Genomic DNA, 24,075 nt, shown 5'->3' on the forward strand with positions numbered 1-24,075 from the left:
AGGGTTTCAGGAAAGGGCAGTGCAAAGATGTGCTGGAAAAAGGAATAGGGAATAAGGAACTAGTGTATTTTTCGAACTATAAGATGCTCCTGAGAATAAGATATACCTAGCTTTTGGGGAGGAAAACAAGAAAAAAAATCTGCCTCTGCCTCCCAGCATCCATCCGGTATTCATGAGGCCGGTTCACCACAGCACATTTACTGCGGCCCGTTCACCGCCGCCCATTCACTGTGGCCCATTCACCACCATGGCTCGTTCGCCATGGCCCATTCACCGTGGCCCATTCACTGTGGCCCATTCACCGCCGCCATGGCCTGTTCGCCACAGCCTGTTCATCACCACCACCCATTCACCACCATGGCCCATTCTAGAACAGCTGATCGGCGCCGCACCAACCCTCCTCCACCCCTCCACAATATTCGCTATATAAGACGCACAGATTTTTCCACCCACTTATTTACTCCGCAAAATATAGTAATTCATAAGAGGACTCTACAGTATGTATAGATTATTGGTATAGATTTATCAATAAGAAATAAAAATATAGAAATGGATACAAATAGATAAAGATTTAGGAACTTGAACTTAACTATCTAAAGCCATTTAGAGAGATCATCTCACCAAACAATCAACAGGCTGATGACATTCAACTTTATCTCTTTATTTTGAGCTGAATGAGAAAAGCAATGGAAGTACTGACCTCATGTCTTGAAGCTGTTAGGGAAAAACATGGTCAGACTCAGATTCATTCAGAAGCTCAGTGAATCTCAGGTTATACCATCTTTGGCTCTTGATATGGCAGTGCTCCCCAAGGACAGCAGTAATTTTAAAGTCTTCCTGAACCCATGGCCCTGCAGAAAAAATAGGCAGACATTTGGCCATTAGAGACTTAGCCATGACCAGCCAATTATGGTAATTATGACTTTACCTAGAAAAAGAAATGCCTTCTACTGTCTTGGGGCAGCCCTTGAAATAATAAATCTAATAAACAAATAAGCAAATTGATAGATATGTTTGGTCTCCACTGTCTATTTTGGAAAAATGGCAAAATTCTCCTTCACCCAGGTTTTTGTGAGGAATCAATATAATGGTATCATAATTAAATCTGTGTTTTTCTTTTATTAGTTTGTTTATGTATTTATGCTTTCGGGTGAATTTTTGACTCCTGGCAATTGCCAGGACAACATTTCGTGGCAGCGTTTTCCAACGTGGCTTACCCTTGCCACTGTCTTAGGGTTGAGAGAGGCTCACTGGCCCAACGTGACCCAGTTGGTTTTGTGCCAAAGCAGGATTAAAACTCATGCTCTCCTGGTTTTTAGCCTTGTGCTTTAACCACTACCCCAAATTCACTCACTGATTTTAATTGTGTTATTTTAATTGTTATGGGTTATATTCTGGGCTTTTTCATTTGTTTGACTTACATGTTTATATCAATAGAAAGGCAGGGTATAAATTCATTAATTAAACAACTAAATGAAAATCCTATGCTCCTATTTAACTTGCACGTTGAGACATGTGAGCCGCACAAAGGAGATATTAGAGAACTGTAGGGGTACTAGACTTCAGAAGCTGCTACTTGATGGCTTCCTAATCTGAGGGAAGGGTGGAACCTAGAAAGAAGTGGTTCAACCTGGAAAAGACAAATAGGCCATCATAAGTTCTACTTTGGTCGGAGTGCCAATGTCCATTACAAATATTTCCCCGTCACACATAGTGTGATTAGATGCCCTGGACAATAGGATGAGAAAGTTTTAAATATACACCAAGTCTGAATTGGCAAGTGAACTTTAGCCTCAGGCTATTACAACATAGAAACTATGAGCTGTCAAACTAGACTGCTCACAACCTTGCTTAGTGAGTTGCAATAGCTTCACTGTTCCCACAGTAAAATATTGAGATCTTCTCCAGCTTGATTAGAATAATAATTAAAAACTCCAGCCCAGACCAGGCAGCAATAATGAATTTTCAGTGCTACCTAAGGGGCCTCTATGTTGTTTATTTGCTAGATAAGAATTTACTCAGATTTGCACACTTCTTTTTAAATTGAACAAAAAGTTGACATTCAAATGTGGGAGAAAATTGAACTGTGGGTTTCATACATTGCAGCTGAGGTTCTTACTAATCAATTTTCACTTCTTCTGAGAAATTCCTTGTTTTTCCTAAATGGCTGTTATAGATTGATCCTTTCCCAACTTGAAAGATTAAGTTTACTGTAAGAGGCGAGGAATCATACTGTACTGTACTGTACTGTATGATGTGATGTGATGTATCAAACTATATCAGTAAGATATACATATACAGTATAAATAAGATGCTTGATGAGAACTTTAGTTAAATGACTGGGGACATTGGTTCCAAGGAGCCAATCCATTCACAGGCTTCTTCTCTTTTTTTGCCATTACTTTCTTATTTTTACTCTAGTGCTAGTCTATAGTGTTTTTCTTAACAGCTGTTGATAGCTGATCCTAAAAGACCAACACTCTCCATCATAAATCATGACACATCTGATATTGCTTACCCCTTACAAGATTTGCATGGCTAGAAATACTATTTTGTACTGTCCAGATTGTTGCCAGTAAAATTTCAAATATTTTAAAAGTCAATTTTCAAAGCTTTAAAATTAAAAATTGATTTTTTTTTAGATATGCAGACTGCGTTTATTTGTTATCTAAATATAGAATACTCTATTTCCTTAAGATAGCATCTATTTTCAATATTTGTATCATAAGTATTACAGTAATTTAGACTGAGGTGGCACAAAATTCAGACAACAAAAATTCATAGTAAAAGCAGCTAGAAATAATAATAGACAAAACAGCATTAGGTGAACTCTTTTATTTAAAAATATTTATGTATTATCAGTAACATGCATTTATTTTTCATAAACATCCAAAAATAAATAATAATACAAAAAAACCACACCTGAAAATAACAGAAAATAAGGCAGAAAAATATTAGAAATATAAAGAAGAAAAATAAAATCCATATGGTCAACATTTAATTGCAATTTGTTAAACTTGATATCATTGTATATTTAAGTGTTCTAGTAGGTGCTCTCATTTTATGTTTAAATTGTTTTTAAGGACCTCTTCTTCCTTTTATGTTTGAGTGTTGTTTTTTGTGAGCAAATAAGCCTGGAATCTCTTTTAACTGAAATTCCATAGACAACAAATCAGCGATGAAGGCTAGCAACCACAGCATATTGTTTCCCTAGTTTGCAAAGCATCTTTGTATGATTTGACTGGGTCTCAAATTGTCCAGCAGATGATCGGTGAATATGTACATAAGGTGTCTTAGCCCTTGGTAACTAAACATGCAATTATAGGAGCAGCCAAATTCTTTTTAAAAAAGCCACCCAATGTAACAGAGAGGAAGGAAGGAAGGAAGGAAGGAAGGAAGGAAGGAAGGAAGGAAGGAAGGAAGGAAGGAAGGAAGGAAAAGAAAGAAAGAAAGGAAAAGAAAGAAAGAAAGAAAGAAAGAAAGAAAGAAAGAAAGAAAGAAAGACCTCAAAGTACAAAAAGTAAAGGTCAAGCAAAGGTAAAACTAGTCATTCATACATACATTCTGCTGAAAAAGACACAAATCGTTTACATGCCTAGAATATTTTTTTATTTGATTTGATTTATATCCTTCTCCGGAGACTCAGGGCGGCTTACAATGCGTTAAGCAATAGCCTTCATACATTTGTATATTTATACAAAGTCAGCTTATTGCCCCCACAAACTGGATCCTCAATTTACCTACCTTAGAAAGGATGGAAGGCTGAGTCAACCTTGAGCCTGGGGAGATTCGAACTTGCAGTAACTGCAGGCAGCTGAATGTTAATAACAGGCTATTAGCCAGCTGCGCCACCAGGCCCCAAATACCAAATTTGGTATTTGATTGTGAATAATCAATATATGACTGATGTGTTTTGATGAACAGCAGTTTTCTTATGATAGAAATGGAGGCAGATAATAAGAATCTAGTTTCTGAAGAATGTCAAGCTCAAAGGAAAAGTGAGTGGTCACTTCAGGCCATTTCCAATCATCTCACATTTCTGGCAAGGGGTCAGTTCAGAACATCTGAGGTATACCAACTGATTGTTAGGAAGAATAAAGTCTTGTTCCAAAAGATAACTTAGCACCTAACTGTACTCTTTTAAGCTGAGAAGCTCACCTTCTGAATATTAAAAATAAAATATACAGAGATTATTCTTGACTAGACAGTTCATGGATATTTTTCATTATCTAGGGAAGCCAGTTCCCAATACAAGTTGATTTCAGACTATGATTGTTTCATGAGATTGTAATACTGCTTTTCTATAAGAACTTGAATTAAACTGGGGAATTCAGACAGCATTTTATTATAGCATTATAAAAATACTCACTGTCACAGCAGATGGCAGCAGCTAGCTAAACTTGGATAAAGCTAAATTGCATTGGACAAGTTCCTGGATAAAAGACCCACCTGAAATGTTTACAGCTCTGGGCCAAATTGGGAAGTCAGAAAAGATACCAGAGCAAGGCTAATGAATTACTGTTTCCATATGGCTGCCAAGAAAATAACACAGGTCCCATTTACTTACCAGGAATCAAGCTTAGTTTCTGGGATCTTTTACCTTTATAATATTCTGTAATGTTCTTTGCTTTGGTTAGCTATATTTACAGTGGTTCATGAACCACTCAACAATTGTGGGTAGTGACAATTCTTTCCATCTTTATGCATACAATAATCTTGCTGCAGTTTTCATGTGCAAAAACAAAATTCCATGACTTTTTTTCCTAATTGTTTCTTCACCAATCCCTAAAGAATAACCTTTGGTCTCAATTGTATATTAATTTTAAAAATACTCTGAATCAGTGTGTACATTTGAATCCAGAAGTTTTACACATCCGCAAGCATGACCCTCTCGTTCACATTTTCTACATAAATTCGAAGTACTTTTGTAGATAATCTGGTAACAGATTATTGAGGGCAATATGCTGACATTTGGAGACCATTTAGAGAGGGCTGTAAAGCAGTATGGGGTGGTATATAAGTCTACGTGCTATTGCCATATACCAATTATATGTTATCATATAAGAATTTTCTTTTAAGTTTATAACATAATGTAAATTTCAATCATTTCAACCACATTGTTCCATCTGTTTATTAAAATCAAAATTTCCACTTTATCATAGATTCTTTCAAATGTCAATAAAAGTGTATATATTTTAGTTCTTTTTTATAGTTACAGGGTCATAAAATGGAGGTTTTTATGATTCAGTGAATTTGGGAGACACCTTCTCGAGCCACCTCTGAATGTTATCTCATAACTCTGGACTTTTGTGCTTCAACTCCTTTTGCCTATGTAATTGTTTCTGCATATTTCTGCCAAGGTCATCTTTCCTAGTCTCAACAATCAGTTTTCTTGACTGTTTTGTAAAGAAGGCTATGGACCATTATCCTCCAACTCGGGGAGGCCAAGTAAGAAAACAATGTGAACAGATTGCCTCCCAAACTTTTTCACATTTTGCTGCTCATATTAGAATATTCTTTAATTTCATTGTTATGAATTTAAAGTGGCTGTGCTTGAAATGTCCCTGTCCCCAATCCCTCTTTGTGCTGTGATTATGTTAGGAAACAATTAAAGGAAATTGTCAGGTTTTCAGGCTGTCTTCAAATAAAAGCATCTTGACGTGCTGACAGAAGTAAGGAAGTAAACTGTTTCCACTTTCACTTTTTCTGGAAAAAAAAGTGCTGTCTGTCTATAAGAAATTGGGAACACAGTTTACAGCATGCGTTATATGCTATTTATTTTCCTAGTTTGTGGAAAATAAGTATGGAGCCTGAAGATAGAAAATGTGAGTATGTCATCATTGCTTTTATGGCTGAATGGGATGGGCATGTCATTTGTAGCATTTATTACATTTTTCTTGGCAGGAGTAAAATGACCTGATGATAATCTGGTTTAGATATACTCACACTAATGAGAGCCTTCAACCGAAGCTGTCATGGTAGTGAAAAAAACAACTGCTACAAGATAGCACCTTAGGTGACAGAACCAACCTCAGCCCAGACCACATATGTGCCATGTTGGACCTCTGCTTGACCACTACCTATTTTAAATACAATGAAAGTTTCTGCAGACAAAAACACAGCTGTGCCATGGGTTCACCTGTTTCTCCCATTGTGGGAGATCTCTACATGGAAGAAGTAGAAACCAAAACCCTAGACTTCTTCACAGGAATTTCACCCACTAACTGGTATAGGCATGTGGACGATACTTGGGTCAAGATCCAAACACAGGAAATGGAAGTGTTCACCAAACATATCAACTCCGTGGACTGATACATCAAATTCACACAGGAAGATGTTAAGGAAAATAGTCTAGCCTTCCTGGACTGTGCAGTACACATTAAGGAAGACAGAAGTCTTAACACTGAAGTTTACAGAAAACCCACACACACTGATCAATATTTGGATTTTGATTCCCATCACCCACTGGAGCAAAAATGGGAGTCATCAGAACCCTACACCACTGAGCTGAAGGCCTGCCTACCAACAAAGATGAGAAAGAAAAAGAACTAAAACACATCAAGGAAGCCCTCAGAATATATGCCTATCCCAAGTGGGCCTTCATCAAATCTAAAAAAAAAGACCCTACGGGAACTCCTCCATAACAAACCACAAAGAGAACAATAAATGAAGCAACGTTGTCATTTCATACATTATAGGAATATCGGAAACACTCAAGAGGATCTTCAGCCAATACAACATATGTGCACACTTCAAACCCAAGAATACACTAAGGCAGAAGCTTGTCCACTCCAAAGATAAAACACCCAGACACAAACTGAGCAACGTGGAATATGCAGTACAATGCAGTGAGTCATGTGCTGATTTGTACATTCAGGAAACAAAACAACCACTTCATAAACGCATGGCACAACATAGGAGAACAAATCGGACTTCCGATTTGGCATCGCGACAATGCAGTCGGGAAAATAGCGGGGCTCTGATGAGCCCCGCAAAAACCCCGACTGGCAAACCGCCGTTGACAGGTCTGCAGACCGATCCTGTCCTGAAGGGACAGGGGAAAGAGAGGGACCCCTTGGGCAGCCAAGAGGAACAGGCAAGTTCCTCGGAGGCCGGAGGCAACCCTCTGAGTCAGCGGCGGGGGACGACAGCCATGGCGGCTGCCACGAAGCCGCGACAAATCGGGACAAGAAATGTGCAGGAGGAAGGAAGAAAGGACGATGTGTTCCGGAGCCGGGTGAGTGACACCAACCCAGGCGAGAAACAATGTGTGAATAAGGATATTTACAAACAAGACCTCCAGCCTTACCTAGTGGCTGAAGATCTGAGGGGCTTGAAGATTTTGCAAAATAAGTAAAGGAGTTAAAGACCCTTTAAGAAATTTACTTTAGCACTGATTGATTGGAATGAGTTGCTTATTAACCAAATAGAGCTGGATATTCGAACTTTCTTGTTAAAACTGAAATGGATTTGACTTTTGGAAAAGAGAAAAGCAATAATTAAGGATTTGGCATCTTTAAAAGCCAGACAAAGAGATTAAACAGACAGCTACATAAATGTTTCAAAATGGCGATTGAAGCTGTGACTAAGTGAAAGTGTTGATTGTGGAAACTTGTTTTTTCCTGAAAAGAACCTATTTGACTTGTTATTGTGGATTACTTTGAAAAGAACTATGGTTTTTTGAACTTTGGAGATTCCTATTCTGTCTTCTAATGGCTTTACAAAGAAAGAAGAAATACAATGGAACTAATAAACTTTTAACTAACTGGCGCAGCAACAAAAGGTCTGGCGCAGGAACAGAAGTGGAGAAGCTGATGGATTTTACTGGAAATAGACTTTACAATAGAAAGTCTTTACAATTGAAATCCTTAAAAAGGATATGCAGAGTTTTAAGCATGGAAGTATTGACTTTGAATTGAAATGCTTATGGATAGATAAGCAAATGAAGAAGCAAAATAGATAAATCAGATAGCAATGTTTGAATGCTTAATTGTTTAAATGGTTCAAAGTTTAAGTGAGCTTTAAATAAAAACAAGAAGTGCTTATGATATAATAAAAATAGAAAATAAAAGATAAAAGATAATTAAAATAGAAGTGGGAAGTTAAGGTGATTAAAAGTGATATCTTCATAAAAGCATAATTTGATGTAACATGTTTTAGTTTTAATTTGATAACAAAGTGGTGGATGATAATTATGATCAATTGTTAATGTTTATAGATGATATAATAAGGTACACAGATAGAAGTAATAACTGAGATTGAATTTAACACATGTTGGAAATGATTAATATTAAGAAATAGATGGGGATACACCCTGGAAGAGTATAGCTGGAAACAGTGGATTAATAGACAACATACTGAAAAAGAAAATTTAAAAATAATTTAGCAGAATAATAGTTGGAGTTATGGAGGAGAACATGCTGAAAACTCAGCCAAAATAACGTAATGCTGGAAATCAGCCAAATAATAGGTGGAGTTATGGAGGAGAATGCTGGTAATCAGCCAAAATAAAGCATGCTGGAAATCAGCCAAAACAATGGAAAATGCTGGAAATCAGCCAAATAATAGTTGGAGTTATGGAGGAGAATATGCTGAAAACTCAACTAAAATAAGTAATGCTGGAAATCAGCCAAATAATAGGTGGAGTTATGGAGGAGAATGCTGGAAATCAGCCAAAATAAAGCATGCTGGAAATCAGCCAAAATAAGAGAAAATGCTGGAAACCAGCCAAATAATAGTTGGAGTTATAGAGAATATGCTGAAAACTCAGCCAAAATATGTTATGCTGGAAATCAGCCAAACAATAGGTGGAGTGATGGAGGAGAATGCTGAAATTAGCTAAAATAAACTATGCTGGAAATTAGCAAAATAATAATTGGAGGTATAGAGGAGAATACATTGAAGAATAATTATTAATAAGGGGTGAAAAAGAAAATGTTGGGCGATAACTGAAATGAAATGAAAAACTTTGAGATGTCTGTGTAAAAGTTTAAGATTAAAAGATTGGATGAATTGGGTCTAGAAAATGAGAAAAATAGAAAGAAATTTTGATTAATAAATTGAAATAAAAATTGAGTTGTATACATTTGGAACTTAAGATTGTAAGGTAAATATATAGATTAACAGATTAGACTGTTTTTGTGTTTAATGTTGATGTGTAAAAGGAGCAATGGAGAAAAATTTAGATAGAGCGGTATTGAATTTTGATTTATAATTGAATTTATAATTGAATATAAAAATGAGCTTTGCTTTAGTAGGAAATTATGATGTATGATGAGATAATAGAAAGATTTAAATTAAGATGTTGGAATTTATATTAAAAATATTTGTCTTTAGTTGTTAAACTAGTATACCTATTTGTGACCAGACCACAACTTAGTTCTTTGGGGGGGGGATTTATATTTATGTTTGAAAAAATAAAAAAAAATTACAAAACAAAAACAAAAACATAGGAGAACAAATCCATCAGGGCTAGATTCAGCAGTCTATCTGCATTTAAAAGACAACTGCCACTCTTTTGAAGACAGCAAAATGTCCACATTTTGCACAGAGAGGACTGCTGGTTTGAAATAGGGGTCAAAGAAGCCATCTATATCAAAATTGAACAGCCCTCTCTCAACAGAGGGTGGGGAGAAATATGACATAATCTATCTCCAGTCTACAACATAGTCCTTTCAACAGTTCCAAGAAGACCCCCCATCCATTTGCACCACTCAGGTGACCTTGACAACATAGATAAACCTCCAGGTGGCCTTAACAACTCCTAAAAGAATGCAAATGACCAGCTGTCTGCAAGGAGTATAAATCCTTCCATTCTTCATCATACAGTCAGAGCTGAAGAAGCTTCTTGGATGAGAAGCGAAATGTCTTCAAAGAAAAACAAGAAAGTCCTGTTGCCTCTTGGAAAAAAAGCATCTTTGGGACTCTCCAAATATGACTGAGCTCCAGATTTCATGAACCTCATATAGCAAAGCTTGTAGTTAATGGAGTAAAAGTGGAGTCTATGAGTAGGTTTTTTGGATAACTTGCACCATTAAGTCAAATAGTTTACACTGCTTAAACCATGACCCTGATTCTGTTTGTTCAATGGCTGGAAAATATGCATTCTCCAGGTTTTGCTGAAGTCCCCCCCAAATTAGCCTAACTGACATGTCCAGAGGTGTACAATAGTAAAAGCTGGAGTTCAAACATAGAGTAAGACTAGCCATCCTTGCAATGGATTGTAAAAATTTATAATCTACTTTTATTTTACCTGAGAAATGGCAATATTTTGTGGAGGATCTTATTCAGCTTAGAAGAAAAGCTATCTAGGGTACAAAGTTCACTGTTTTATACTCAAAGCAGTGGCAGAACCCACAATTAGATCCAAGAACAAAATGTGAACAACAGTTGTCATAATAAATTTAAAATTCTTGGGAGAGGAATTAACCCTCCTCCTACAACCATTTGTTTGCTAAACCCTCTTTAGTAAATTGTCACAGTGGACAAGAGCCTAAAAGCTTATTTTCAGGAATGAAAACAGCCATTTTGTTCGACTGGCTTGCAATGATTTATGACGTTGGTGGTTAGAGGTTTATTATACAAAACACTTTTATTTCCATGCAAAAATATGAGTTTCAAAATTGATTTCCAAAAGAAAGTACATTTAATGTTGTTGCTAAGAAAACTGTGTGCAAAATAAGTAGGTAGTTTAGTCCTTTGAAAGAAAAATAAATCAAGTTCCCATGTTTGTCATGAATGCATATTAAATAACATTTAAACACATAATGTTAAATTACATAATGTAAAATTATTTACCTCTGGACAGGCTCATCACATCTGTAGATAATCATTCTTGTTCGAATGCAAGAAGTAGCTTGTAAAATGAAATGGGCCAGGCCTGCCATTTTCTGAAATGATGAGGTAGAAAATGGCTAAGGGATAAAATATGTATGTTGGATGGCAGAATGATTCACTTTAAATAATTTTTTTAACAATTGACTCATTGGGATAATGTGTATTCTCTTGGATTATTTTGGGAAGTTAAACGAAGGTCATGAAAAGGAGCAGAGACATTGGTCTTGATCTCATCTGTTTAAACTAGTGCTCATGTGTGTTACAATGTGCGAAATCTGACAAATCTATTAACTTTCCCCTTTGAACTTTATATCTATGAAATATTATCTTTCTATTTAATTCAGTGTTAATCACTTTAAAAATTATAAGTCTAAAGTTCCTGTTGTGGGATGTAAGTTTATTTTGATTTCTGTTTGAAACTGGAAATGCTATAAAATGGATTGAAGAAATCAATTTTACCTGTATTTTGTATGTACTGTATAGATATCCACAGGAACAATTTCATCACTATCATTCCTGAAGATCAAGCAGGCCAGTTTTACTTTTTCTTTCATGTGTATCGATATGTGCTTGATGAATTGTGCAGAGGGAGAGATTATTTCAAGTAAATCAGATTCTTATAATGCCAGTAAATTGTGCTCTCGGGGCCTTCTGATGGGTATTATTGGTATATGACAAAAAGTGTATCCAGAGTCCTTGATGTCTACCTCAATGGAATCTGGTTAACAAATGTTAGCTCAGTTAAAGCCTGATAATGTATTAATGGAGAAAGTAGGATGACTGGAGGATGGGATTTGTAACATCTCATTAAGAGCAATGAGGTTTATAGCAGCTTATGACATCTTCCATCTTTTTGGAATCAAATCACACTCTGCTGGACTTGAATGATTTTTGTGTGGAGGTCTTGGAGGGCAGGTCTTCACCGAATGATTTTTAAGGCCATTTAAAACTCTGATAATTCTATTTATTCATTTCACCCAGCTTCAAAACTATTTTGGATGGTGATGGGTAAATAAGCACTAAATACTGAGGGCAAGGCTAGTTAAGAAAAAAAATCAGTCCTGCACTGTATATATGTTTTCCTTATTTCAGAGTGCAAGATAGTTTTGAAATGCCAAGGAGATATTCCTGGAGCATTTCAGAGACTCCTCTATCTCTATTTCATGAATTTCTGAAACTGATTTGTATGTCTCAGAAAAATGTAATTAAAATCTTGATTTAAGCACAGATTTCTGATTTGTTCCATTAATTTACTTTATTTGTTTGATATTATTTATCATGAGGTTTTGTGTACGACATGGATAACTAATCCACATAAACAGACGTTGAACTGCAAGGTTAGTGCATGGCAAATTTCAAAAGACTCTTGAAGTCTTAAAGGCTCTTTCTCTCTTCCTTTATTTTAAATATTTGAGTTAATTGTGGAAGGCTTTGTTAAAACATGCTTGTTTAAACTAGTATCTAATAGAGGCCTACTAAGTTTATTAAAATCTATCCATTATCATAGGGGTACTTTTCTTAGAAATGCCATCAGAGCTCAGCTTAGTAATTTTAGAAACAATTTCCTCCCATTTACTACAAATCAAAGATTCCAGTCTCTTCCTTTGCAGTTTGTTCCCATTTGCATCTTTTTTTAATGTGGTCATTATTTCTTGAATTTATTTCCTGAACAAGGGATGTTTCACATTAAGCTAAAAAAAACAAAACCCTTGAACACTCTTAATTCTAAAACCGGCTAAATTTGACTCAGAAGCTATCAGCTCAATTTCACCCCTTCCTTTTGGGAATCATTGCTGTAATTTGTATATAATGTCAAGAAGTGACATGGGTTCAGCAGTATTGCACATTATGTTCAATTCTGAGAAACTATTTTTTCCACCTGGGAAACTAGCACATGTGTGAGTAATTCTTGAGTAAATATTTATTTTTTCCTTACTGCTGGAAAAAGATTGAAAGCTGAGAGAACTAAGCACAATGGGTTCTGGAATTTTGATTATAGCTGCAGTAGAAATTCTGAGTGGCCCATTTTGGTTTTGTCCTGAGAATGTTTATAGAAATAAGGGAACAACACATAAGTTTAACATTTGAATCCTACTCTTTCTTAATGGTAATACAAGATAATAACAATGACATTGATTAGGGTAAAAAAGAAGGACTAGCTGAAAGTCACCCAATGAGTTTCATGTCATACTAGATTTAAATTATTATCTTCCTAATCCATTTTTAATGTCAGGTCATCACATTGTCTCTAGACTATATGTTATGGTGCTTTGAAATAATCCCATGGATATCAATGAAGATTTCTTTTACATATAAAGTCCAAAGCTCTCTCCAGTATATCTGCTCCCATAAATTACTAGCTAGATTTACTCTGATTCATAATGTTGCTTGTAATAATCATGCTTTGTTGAAGAAACCTAAATGGTTGATTTAACAGTAAGTAGAATCACACAAATCATATCATCATCTAGTGCAAGGGTGTCAAACTTGCGGCCTGTGTGCCAGATGCGTCACATGCTGGCCCTGCCCCCACTCGGTTTAGCAAAAGGGGAAAAAGTCCCGATACGTCACATGATGCCGCCATGAAGACATGAGTTTGACACCCCTGATCTAGTGTGTTGGTAAGGTAAAAAGGCAGCAATATACCAGACTATCCAATGAAGCCAAGGCTGAATAGGGATTTGAGTTCATTTTAAATTAAGGATGGGGAATCTTTTGTTCTCCAGGTGAATGGTGATCTCCAAATCTCAATTGTCACTTTTACTAGCGTGACTGGAGTTGCTGGAAGCTTGGTTGTTTGTGGAGGTGGGTTTCTGACTGACATTGTAAATCCATCTGATTAAATGTATTTGGACTAAATGGTGACCCATTGAACAAGTGGCAGTCTCGTTAATAAAGCAATTACAGATCATGAATTTACTTGGGCTATCCAGGATTGCTATTTTGAATACTGGTTGACTTGGCATGCCTAATGAGGCTTATCTAACTTTTGGCTTATAACTGTATCTTTAGTCGTATCTGTGACTTGTTCTTAACCTTTTTTTGTTCTTTGGCTTTGGACAGTTAACTTGCTACAGTTTGCTGCTAATGATCTACTGGTCTGGTCATTAAACTATGTTTGACTTAATGAGCATCTTTGGAGCAAACCTTGCTTTTTACATAGCTTCTGTATGAGATCTATTGTAAAGATTGACCATATTGACTGCGAATACACAACTGGTAGGGAGACAAGGCTATGGTATTGGTACTTTTATGTTTCTGTTTTATGATTATATTGATTATGCCCTAATTTCAGTGAGATTGTTTCTCTGCAGGTTCTATAGCTGGTTAATTTAGATTGGAACTATAAAGGATTTTTTTAACAAAATACAAGCAGTTCAAAGCTGCCTGGGCAGAAAAATTGGAGGAAGTCATTCTTTGTCAAGTCTCTGTGAAGATCAACATTTCTCTGATACCAAAACGCTGAAGAACCATCAGAAAGCAAGAGCCATTTACTGCAATAATATTGCAGTGCAATATAGGTAATATGCTGATGGAAAAACGGTTCAGATTCTTGATTTAAAGGCAACTTTCTTGCCATCATTCAGGCAAGAAATATACCTGGAGGCCAAGTGAAAAGAAGGGTCAAATACAATTTACCTTACAATAAGCTTGAACACTCATTTGTTCCATGGCTGGAAGTTTCCATGGCTGCTTCACAAGCAGAATCAATGGCATGAGTACAGCTGAGTCACACTCTTTCCATTGTTGAACAACACCTCGGCAGCTCTTTTCCTGAAGGAAGGTCCCTGGAACATTCGCACAAGATTCTTGTTGAACAGAATCCCCTGTTGAGATGGCCCAAAGTTACCCTGCTGTTTTTCATGGCTAAGCAGGACTAAAATGCACGGTCTTCCAGTTTTTAGCCAGGTGCCTACGTTCAGAAGATATCTTCAGAATGTTCATATAAAACTGTTTTAAATAATACAAGGCAGGTTTTGGTTGAATGCTAGGAAAAACCTCTAACAGTAAGAGACATTCTACAACAGCGGTTCTCAACCTGGGGGTCGCGACCCCTTTTGGGGTCGAATGGCCATTTCACAGGGGTCGCCAAAGCCCTCTCTCGCCCCCCCCACGCCTTCACTCACCCTCACTCTCTGCCTCTGTTGGATCGCCCTGTCACCGTTCGCTTACCCCGCCCACTCCCAATCTGTTGCTGCCTCCGGAGTCCCAGCTGATGGCTAGAGGGAAAAAAACTGTTTAAATTCTTGCCGCGGGGCTTCAAAGAGCTAGCTGCAAAGAGGTAAATTCCTGGAGCAAATTTTTTCCCCCTAGCTATGCTGAAAAAGTGAAATTGAAAGTAAAGAAGGGTCTTTGCTGCAACGTGACAAAATGAGGCAGAGACAGATTTCTTTTTCTTTTTCCTCACCAAAAAAGGTAGGTGCAAACATGGGAAATTTAGGGCAAAAGAGGAGAGTTCAAGATTTTAAAACACAAAAGAAAAAAAGCTCTATTTAACTAGGGAATTGTAATAATTGAGATACTATTAATTGGTTAAGTTGTGGTTTGGAGGAATATATGGGAGAAATTATTTGGTTTATTATTATTATTGGTAAATATAATTAATTGATTTGTAAGAAATTGGATTGCATGGAAATAATTGGAATATTCATGTTCATATTGATTAATATTCAAAAAAGATAGTTATATAACTAATTGATTTATATTAAAATGTTGAATTTGTATTAAACAACTGTATTACATAATTACATAATTAACCAATGTGAAGATGGATATAAAAATAGATGACAATGCGAAGGGGTATAATATAGAATAGAAGGGAAAAATTGAATTTGATTAAGATTAGAGATGAGGATGAAGGGTAATATTGTTTTTTTAAAAAAATAGATGAGGAATAAATATGGTAAAAAGGAAATATAGAAATTGTAAATTTAATTGAAATGACTAAATACTGTGTTGGAAGAAATATCCTTCTGGGTTCTGCTCCAAGTGGGGAAAAAGACACTGGAAACATGGAGACTGCTTGGAAAGATGGTTTAATGGTGGACAGGATCACATGGCTTGATGGGGCCCATTGTGTTAGTTTCTGTTGCTATTGTGTTGCAAATGTCCTTTGACAAAGGATTGACTTTCTACCTCTGGCCAATTAACAAAGGGTGGGGGGCAGGAAGGTGGGAGCTGCTTTGTCTGTAAAATATGCTTCTCCATTTCTCATCCAGGTAGGGAAATATAATATTCTGCCTTTTTAATATTTCCCAAAATATTTCATTCTTCTAGGAAAGGGGTGGGTGCTAACCTCCTACAACTGTTTAAATTTGTGAACCGGCCAAATACTCTGTTCAAAGAAAATACGTTGTATGTTTGTATGTGTGTTTCTAATTATTGCTATTTATTGCTATTTGTTCTCTTTTATTCTTTAAAGTTTAACAATTCATTCTTTATCTTAATATCTTAATATTTGTTTGGGGTTGGCTTTCTTCCCTTTCATCTTTTTTATTGTACAGCAATCTTTCTCCTCAAACCTACCACCTCTGTCTTTTCTTTCTTTCTTACTTTCTCTTCCCCCCTCTTCTTCTTCTCCCTACTTCCTCTTTCTTTCTCTTTCTCCTCCTCTCTTCCTCCCTCTCTTACCTTCACTCCTACTCTAATTTCCCTTCCCTTCCTTCATCTCTCTCTATTGCTGTATCCTTTTATGCATATGGACTACTCAGAGTGCTGAAAGTTATTTTTGACTGGTCCTCGCACTTTTGACCAGTCCTCGAACTTACGACTGTCCTCACAATTTACGTTTTTGCGCTATCTTGTCACCATGGTGAAGAGAAGCAGTTGTGAAATGAGTGACACGGTTGTTAAGAATGGTACAATGGGCATAAATGATGACCAGTCATAACTGCGAAGACCGGTCAAAAGTGCGACGACCTGCCAGAAATCACATTTTTCAGCCCTCTGGTTAGTCCTTTTGTGCACAGGGACTACTCAGAGGGCTGAAAAAGTTATTTTTGACTGGTCCTCGCACTTTTGACCAGTCCTCGAATTTACGACTGTCCTCACATTTTACATTTTTTGCCCTATCTTATACCATGTTGAAGAGAAGCAGTTGTGAAATGAGTGACATGGTTGTTAAGAATGCTGCACAGGCATAAATGTGAGGATGGTCATAAGTGTGAGGACCAGTCAAAAGTCCGAGGACTTGTCAGAAATGACTTTTTTCAGCCCTCTGAGTAGTCCCTATACACATAGCCATGCCCACCCAGTCACATGACCTCCAAGCCACGCCCACAAAATAAGCCACGCCCACAGAACCGGTAGTAAAAAAATTTAGAACCCATCCCTGGTTGGGGGTCATCACAACATGAGGAACTGTATTAAAGGGTCGCGGCATTAGGAAGGTTGAGAACCACTGTTCTACAATGAAATGAGTTACCCCATAAAACTTGGTAGGTTCTACTTGGTTGTATGCTATCAAGCAGAGGCTAGACAGACATCTGCCTGGGATGCTGTGATTTTGATTCCTGAACCAAGCAGGGTGCTGGACATGATCGCCTCAATGGTTTTTTCTAACTCTGATTTTATATCTCGGTTTTTAAGCTGCACACTGCACTGCAGGCTGTATTTTTTTAAAAAAATCAACAAAAACATTATACAAGGTCTAAAAGCTTATTTATCTAAAAAAAAAAAAGCTGCGGTAATCACAGGGCTAAAAATCTATGTTCCTGCAAAAACAATCAAGCAAAATAAAGTTCATGATGAATTGTACATTGAATGTTCTAAATGCAATTACAAGATGTTTCCCAGAAGAAACAACAAGGGTACCTCCAGTTTCAACCACAAAGCAATTGTATCACAAATGCAATCTGATTTTAGACATAGTAGCATTTGTTTTAATGAGAAAAATAAGTCCCAATTTTAATTATTAAAATATCAACATTTTAGTCTCTAACTCCTTCAATATATCTTTGTATTAATTACTCTCAATTCTTTCTAATATTCATCTGGAAATACATTGAGGGCTAGAGCAGTGCTAAGACTCTGCTCCCAATCTCTGTTTTTGCTGGCAGAGGCACTGTGGGCCGATCCTTCGCTATTTCCAGGGTGGCCCAGCGGGCCAGATCTAAGCACCCCACAGGCCAAATCTGGCCCACAGGCCTTGAGTTTGACACCCCTTCTCTATGGGCAAGATTTCCATCAATTCAATAGCTTTTCTTACCATCTTCAGTGATCAGCCTCTTAAGAGTAGCATTTTCAATATCAGCCTTATAAGTAGTTCTTTAATTATGACCATTCACTTAGCAACCAGTCAAAGTTATGACCTACCTGAAAAAGGGGACTTATGACCAAGTTCTGAAGTTCTGATAGTCACCCCACTCCATGGTCATGTGACTGCCCTTTGGGCACTCAGCAATACAATCACATTTATGGCTGTTTTGAGCGTCCGGCAGTCATGTGACTCTGTTTTACGTTGGTTTACCCAAAACTGGTACTTATTTCCAATATTCAGCAAAACTGTACCATAGCGAACAATGGGTTTGCTTAATGACCACTGTTTTCAATTAATGTCCACTGCAAGAAAAAGTCATAAAACTGGGTTGATCGTGTGACCAACCCACTTTACAACCATTTCAACTTCCGACTATAATGGGCAGTTTCCATTACATTTGTAACTCAACGTCTACCTATATTCTAATAACATGAATAAGAATAGAACTTAAGAGTGATATCATTTATATGATACCACTGAAAGCTACTGAAATGGACCATCCTTGACTGCACATACATCCACATTGAATGTCTAGACTCTGGGCTGAATATCATGAACGGGCAAAGAAAAGTTATAACATTTCATCTGTTGCTGTTTTTGTGCAAATTTCTACCTTGTGTGCCAAACCTGTTTTTGGGTTCTATACAACTGGATTGGGAAGTAGGGTATCTTCTCTGCTTGCTCTCAGGCAGCCAATTTCCATGTCCAAACCAGAATTCAAATGCATTTGTTCTTCTTGTTTCAAAATGTCTGAAATGAACAGGAAGTTTATCTAAACACAAAGCAAAGGGAACCATCTCTTCCCTTTCTTTTATTGTGAAAACACAGTTATTATGAATATAAATTCAAACTCACATTGATGTTATTTTCCAAGTTAATATATCCTTGAAGTTTTTCCTTAAGTTTTTCCTCACTACATAAGCTGAGAAAATGAGAGATGTTTATATCTGCCAAATCATCTATATTTATAGGTTTAATTTTGAGGGCAGGCAGGCTCTTCTTAAGACTATTCTCTTAAATAGATAATTGTTTCCTTCTTTTAAACTAGTAATTGCATCTTTCCACTTTGGTTTCTACCCTCCCCTTTTGACAGAGTAGCCCCAGGAGGAGATACAAATGAACACAAGACTTTAGTAATGTCAATAGATGGGTATAAGAAGGGATGCCAACTAATGTAACTGATCATGAGAAGATGAAAAAAAAGGTAATTTTGACAACCATTGCTCTTTTTTTCACATAATCTTCTGGAACAGTAGGACTTCACAGATAATAAATTACAGGTAGTCCTCAATTTACAGTATGTCCATAGTTAGGATTGGAACTTCACTTCTAAGCAATGAGGTCATTAAATGAATCGCTCCCAATTTTTGCTGCAGTTCTAAGTGAATCACATTGCTAAGGAAATCCAACTCCTCCCATTATCTTTGCTTGGATGGGAAAATCATAAATGGTGATCATGTAATCCTGGGATGCTGCAACAATCATAAGTTGGTGGTAAGTCACTTTTTATAACATCATTGTAACTTCAAACAGTCACTAAATGAATGATTATTAGCTGAGGAAGTTTTTAAGAAAAGATTGGTATAGAGTTTCCTGCCTGAGCAGGGGGTTGAAGACCTCCAAGGTCCCTTCCAACTATTCTATTCTATTCTATTCTATTCTATTCTATTCTATTCTATTCTATTCTATTCTATTCTATTCTATTCTATTCTATTCCATTCCATTCCATTCCATTCCATTCCATTCCTCTCTGCTCTATTATTATCTGTATGGGGGGGAAAAACAATGCCTACATTGTTGATACACAATCAGCAGGATAAAGATAAAAGTAACATTAAGGTACAGTTAACTATTTAGTTAAAAATATAAATCAACCTGAACAGTAGATGACTAATGGAAGTCCTGGAGGAACCACCAGTGAAGAAACAAAAAAAATCTCCATTTCTATCAATTGTGATGCCATCTCCACATTCTAGAATACAGAAAGATTGATTTACACCAACAGTCTTCATGCAGGCATGCAACTACAGTAACTAACTAGATGATCACATAGAGAAGATTGGAATGGAGAACCAGCCTTACTTCATAGAGCAGTGCTGAAAGAAATATTCTCAGCTGAGCCTCAAAGTGGGTAGAGAATTGGGCTCTTTTGACATGGAAGATCATATTTTTGAATTTAGAAACAAAACTAAAAACAACACATTATCATCTGAATTTGAAATACATTTACATAGTATACATGTTAAGATGTCACAGTGTTAAAATACCTAAGCATAGATTTCCTGTTATTTATAAATGTGGCTATAAGTTTAGGTTACATTCTATTCTATTAGATCAAAAGAATAATTTACAGAGTTGCATATGTAACAGCCTACACCAATAATATGAACAACAAAACAAAGAAATAAATATCAAATTCTACTGAGCTACAATGGCTAAACCCATCTTTCAGGATCATGAGTTAGGAAAAAAGAAATTACCATACCTACCACAAGATTAAATTCAGATGTAATTTAAAACTATTGTTACATATGCCACTCTGTAAATTTTTCTTATATATTAAACCTAAAGTATTCATAGAGTTTACTAATTTAATTAATTAAATTAATTAATTAATAATTTACTAATATTTGGGCTATTCCCTTGCAAAAACAATATGATGTGAGCACTGAAACAATTTTTTTATCGATAAAAGTGGCTTCTTCCATTTCACAGACTCTCCTTTGAATACAATTTCTCACTCTCACACACTTCTTTCCACTGTGGCTTAGGGGATCATTTGCAACAGCATCTACAATGATTAGATAATTGGTTGAAAACATACATAATATATTATGATTCTACTTGGGCCTCATGGAAGCCAAATGATCAGAACAGCTGCGAATGGAAAGAAAATGGAAACTGAACTGAGCATTGTTTTTAAATATGTTTCTTAAAACATCTTAGTACAAACATGTTAACCCATTCTTTTTATAATTGGTGAACACTTCTCAGACCCTTCCCAGCAAAAAAGAAGTGTGCCATTAAAACAGCAGATATAGATACTCCCAGATAAAATGAAATTCTTACTACCTTATTTGTCTATTTTCTACAGCAAAAACCAAGGAATCCATCTAGTGGTCACTGAAGGAATCAGCATTACCAATAGATTTAGATTATCAATAGATTGGATTAACCAATGTAAGCGATATCAGAGTGAGAAGTCAGAGAAAAGGAGTAAGGTTTTCTTTTGGGATATTCATATAGCCTGAAGGAAATGTGAGATATATATACACAGCTATTACACTACTCTTATATAAAATTACTAATTATTTTAAATTATCCCATTTTTAATATTTTATTATATTGATTAAATTGTCCATCAGCCGGAGTCCCTCTATGAGGGAGATAGGCTGTTAAGAAGTTCGATATATACATTAATTAAATAAACAAGAAAAAAAAGAAAATATAGCTAAATCTAATTTATATAAATAGCAGTCATATCTTTCTGTACTTTTTCTACACCTTTATTCACCAATTCATTGTCTTTTGTTCCTTAAACTTTTCATCTCTTTCTTTTTAGGATTTCATCCAGTCCTTCCAATCACAGTTTGTTTTTCAGTCTTTCTCTTCCTCTGGATCCCATTCACTTTTCCTTCATATATTGTTTTGTTTCACGATTCAATTCTTCCCATTCTCTCTAAAAGAACAAATCATTTCCACATGCTCCTTTCCTAACTGCAAATCATTAAGATTTTTGGCCAACGACACAGCATCATCATTAAAAGAAACAGACATCAGCCTCCCCAAAGCAACAGTTCTAACGTTACCACATGCATTCCTTATGCATTTAAGAATATATGTAGAAATATGCCCGTACATGTTTGTGCGTGATATGTGCAACAAATAAACAAGTGTAATGTAACTAGAAGCTGCGACAAACAAATTTTGCATAATTTGTCTCCTGCTTTTTTGAGAGTTAAAAGTGTGTGCGGATGGGTGTGGGTCATGAGCACACAAGAGGGAGGAAGAGAGAAGAAAAAGCAGTGCTAATACCTTTATGATTTGTTGCACATGTGGTGGTGGTAGTGGCTTTAAACTGAAAGTAGCAAAACGAAATGCATAAACAGAAAACAGACTAGGTCAAAAGTAGAAACCATGCATTTATTACTTTAAATAGGAACAAAGAGCCCAACACTAACAATTAAGGATCTGAAAAAGAGCAGTGGCCAATATTTTTACACTCCAGGGAGAAGGCAAATAAAATGTTTCCTGAACTCACTACAGAAAACACAAGCTCCTTGCCTTAACCTCCTTGTATGGTTTATGCTTTCTTCTTGTGCCTCCACCCACAGGCAGCATCTTGGCAACCACAAGTGGGAAAGCCAGCCCCAGGCAGTTGGGTGGGAACACGATACTCCAAGGCAGTGAGAATGCTAGGCTGTCCAAGCATTTGAAGCTGCCAAGGTCAGCTATTGTTCAAGAGTTTATAAATAGTCTTCTGCTGGTAATCACCAGCCCCTACTTATTTTTTTTCTTCCTTTTTAATGAGCAACAGTTGTCACTCTCCTGAGATAAGGAAAGTGAAACAAAAAACCCAAAACAAAACAAAATGCAAAGGAGGACTATATGGCAGCCTACAGTAATCTCTTGTATCCCAAGGAGAACGCCGTGCACACTTCCACTTGGTATCATAACTAACACGGAGTACAAGGTGACGGGAGTTTCTGTAAAGAGGGAGAAAATACCAAAATGGCATCCAGATTGCATCACATCCTATTTTTTTTCTCTTTTTCTCAGGGACCAAGGGACAGCAAATTAAGGTACTCGTTGTTCTTGTCTTGTTTCCAAAGCCTTATTTATCAGGACACTGCTTGGAAAATATTGTTAGGCTTTATAGGACAAAAAGCAAAATATTCATAAATATTGTTGGATTTGTGTTTCTGTTGACACTGCAGCTTCAAATCCTATTTGCAAGCCTTTTCTTTGGTGCATATATGCCAAAAGTTTCCAAAAGATAAATAATGAATATTCCTCAGTAAATTTAATGTTAATGATTAAATGCAGGGAGATGTCTTTCAGCTTATATCTAGCCACTGGCCTATGGCTGTAATAAAGCTGACCTAGTCTATACCTAGCTCTCATATTTAAACAAGAGAGTAATCTCATATGACTTTTTACGATGTGTTTGATCTTGGCAGGCTGATGGGCTGTGAATGCTGAAGAATCAGCGTGCAAACTTTAAAATGCTAATGCCCATTAAATGAACACCCAGATTGAAACCTGAAATCCGTCATATGTTGCAAACAGATAGTGAAAACTGGGTGGCATTCTTCCATTGGAGCTTCCAAACCGAAGCAAATTGAGATTGGGCAAAGCTGGAATCAGGCACGTGGACATTCCACGTTGGTACGTCCAATTTAAGTCTGACACAGCCTATATTACAATTCCAGTATGGTGCTGATTAAGCTGTCCCTATCAGGTATTACCCCCATATTCTCTTACATCACTCCATCAACCACCACCTGGCCTGCCACCTCAACTTCACTGCAGTTCTTGTGGAGAAAAGGAATCTTTTGAAAGAAGTCCAAAAGCAATGCTTTGGTTGCCTGCTATGTGTTAGTTTATCTGAAATTCAATCCTTGACAATGTTATCAGGCTCTGCATTGGTGGAAACTAAAATGGAGACCGGTAGGCAGGCCGCTATGTCAAATATAGTTTGAAAAGGCCTCCTGCTCATCACCGTATGGCTGCTATGGATGAATTGTGGAGAAGGATGGGTGAAGCCATATAGTCTCAGTAGTGCCTGGTAAGTCTGATCTGGTTCAAACATTAGAAACGTAATTAGTTTTCTATATTTAATTCCAATATAGAGTAAATAATTTTACCACCAAATTGCTACTGATAAACCAATATTACTGTAAAAATTTGAAGGAATTTTTCAAAATATTTATATGCTTATGTTTTAGTTTAGAAAAGCTTAATCAGAAATATTACTGAAT

The 24,075-nt window shown here is 36.5% G+C and overlaps 1 protein-coding gene and 1 long non-coding RNA gene across 2 annotated transcripts; one reads left to right on the forward strand and one right to left on the reverse strand.

Moving 5' to 3' along the window:
- Positions 1-640: 640 nt before the first annotated feature.
- On the reverse strand, positions 641-20,106 carry LOC148115472 (uncharacterized). Its single transcript, XM_087885166.1, has 5 exons — positions 19,970-20,106; positions 18,708-18,844; positions 14,476-14,663; positions 10,798-10,913; positions 641-851 (listed from the first exon to the last, which is right to left on the reverse strand). The coding sequence occupies exons 1-5, from the start codon at positions 20,104-20,106 to the stop codon at positions 827-829; spliced, it is 603 nt and encodes a 200-aa protein (XP_087741292.1). The 3' UTR covers positions 641-826.
- A 22-nt stretch (positions 20,107-20,128) lies between these two features.
- LOC117660571 (uncharacterized) lies at positions 20,129-21,998 on the forward strand. Its single transcript, XR_004589704.3, has 2 exons — positions 20,129-20,221; positions 21,657-21,998. It is a non-coding gene; the product is annotated as an uncharacterized LOC117660571 (long non-coding RNA).
- Positions 21,999-24,075: the final 2,077 nt, after the last annotated feature.

This window comes from Pantherophis guttatus, chromosome 2 (genome assembly GCF_059756535.1).
Source record: "Pantherophis guttatus breed Tessera chromosome 2, ASM5975653v1, whole genome shotgun sequence".
Taxonomy (NCBI): Eukaryota; Metazoa; Chordata; class Lepidosauria; order Squamata; family Colubridae; genus Pantherophis; species Pantherophis guttatus.

Bases quoted from the DNA above. Each gene is read 5' to 3' on its own strand.
- LOC148115472 (XM_087885166.1), bottom strand. From the start codon at position 20,106: ATGAAGACTGTTGGTGTAAATCAATCTTTCTGTATTCTAGAATGTGGA. The intron at 18,845-19,969 runs GTTGATTTATAT...TGTTCATTTCAG, and splicing joins ATTAGTCATCTACTGTTCAG to ACATTTTGAAACAAGAAGAA. The intron at 852-10,797 runs GTAAATAATTTT...TTTTTTCTGCAG, and splicing joins TGTGATGAGCCTGTCCAGAG to GGCCATGGGTTCAGGAAGAC.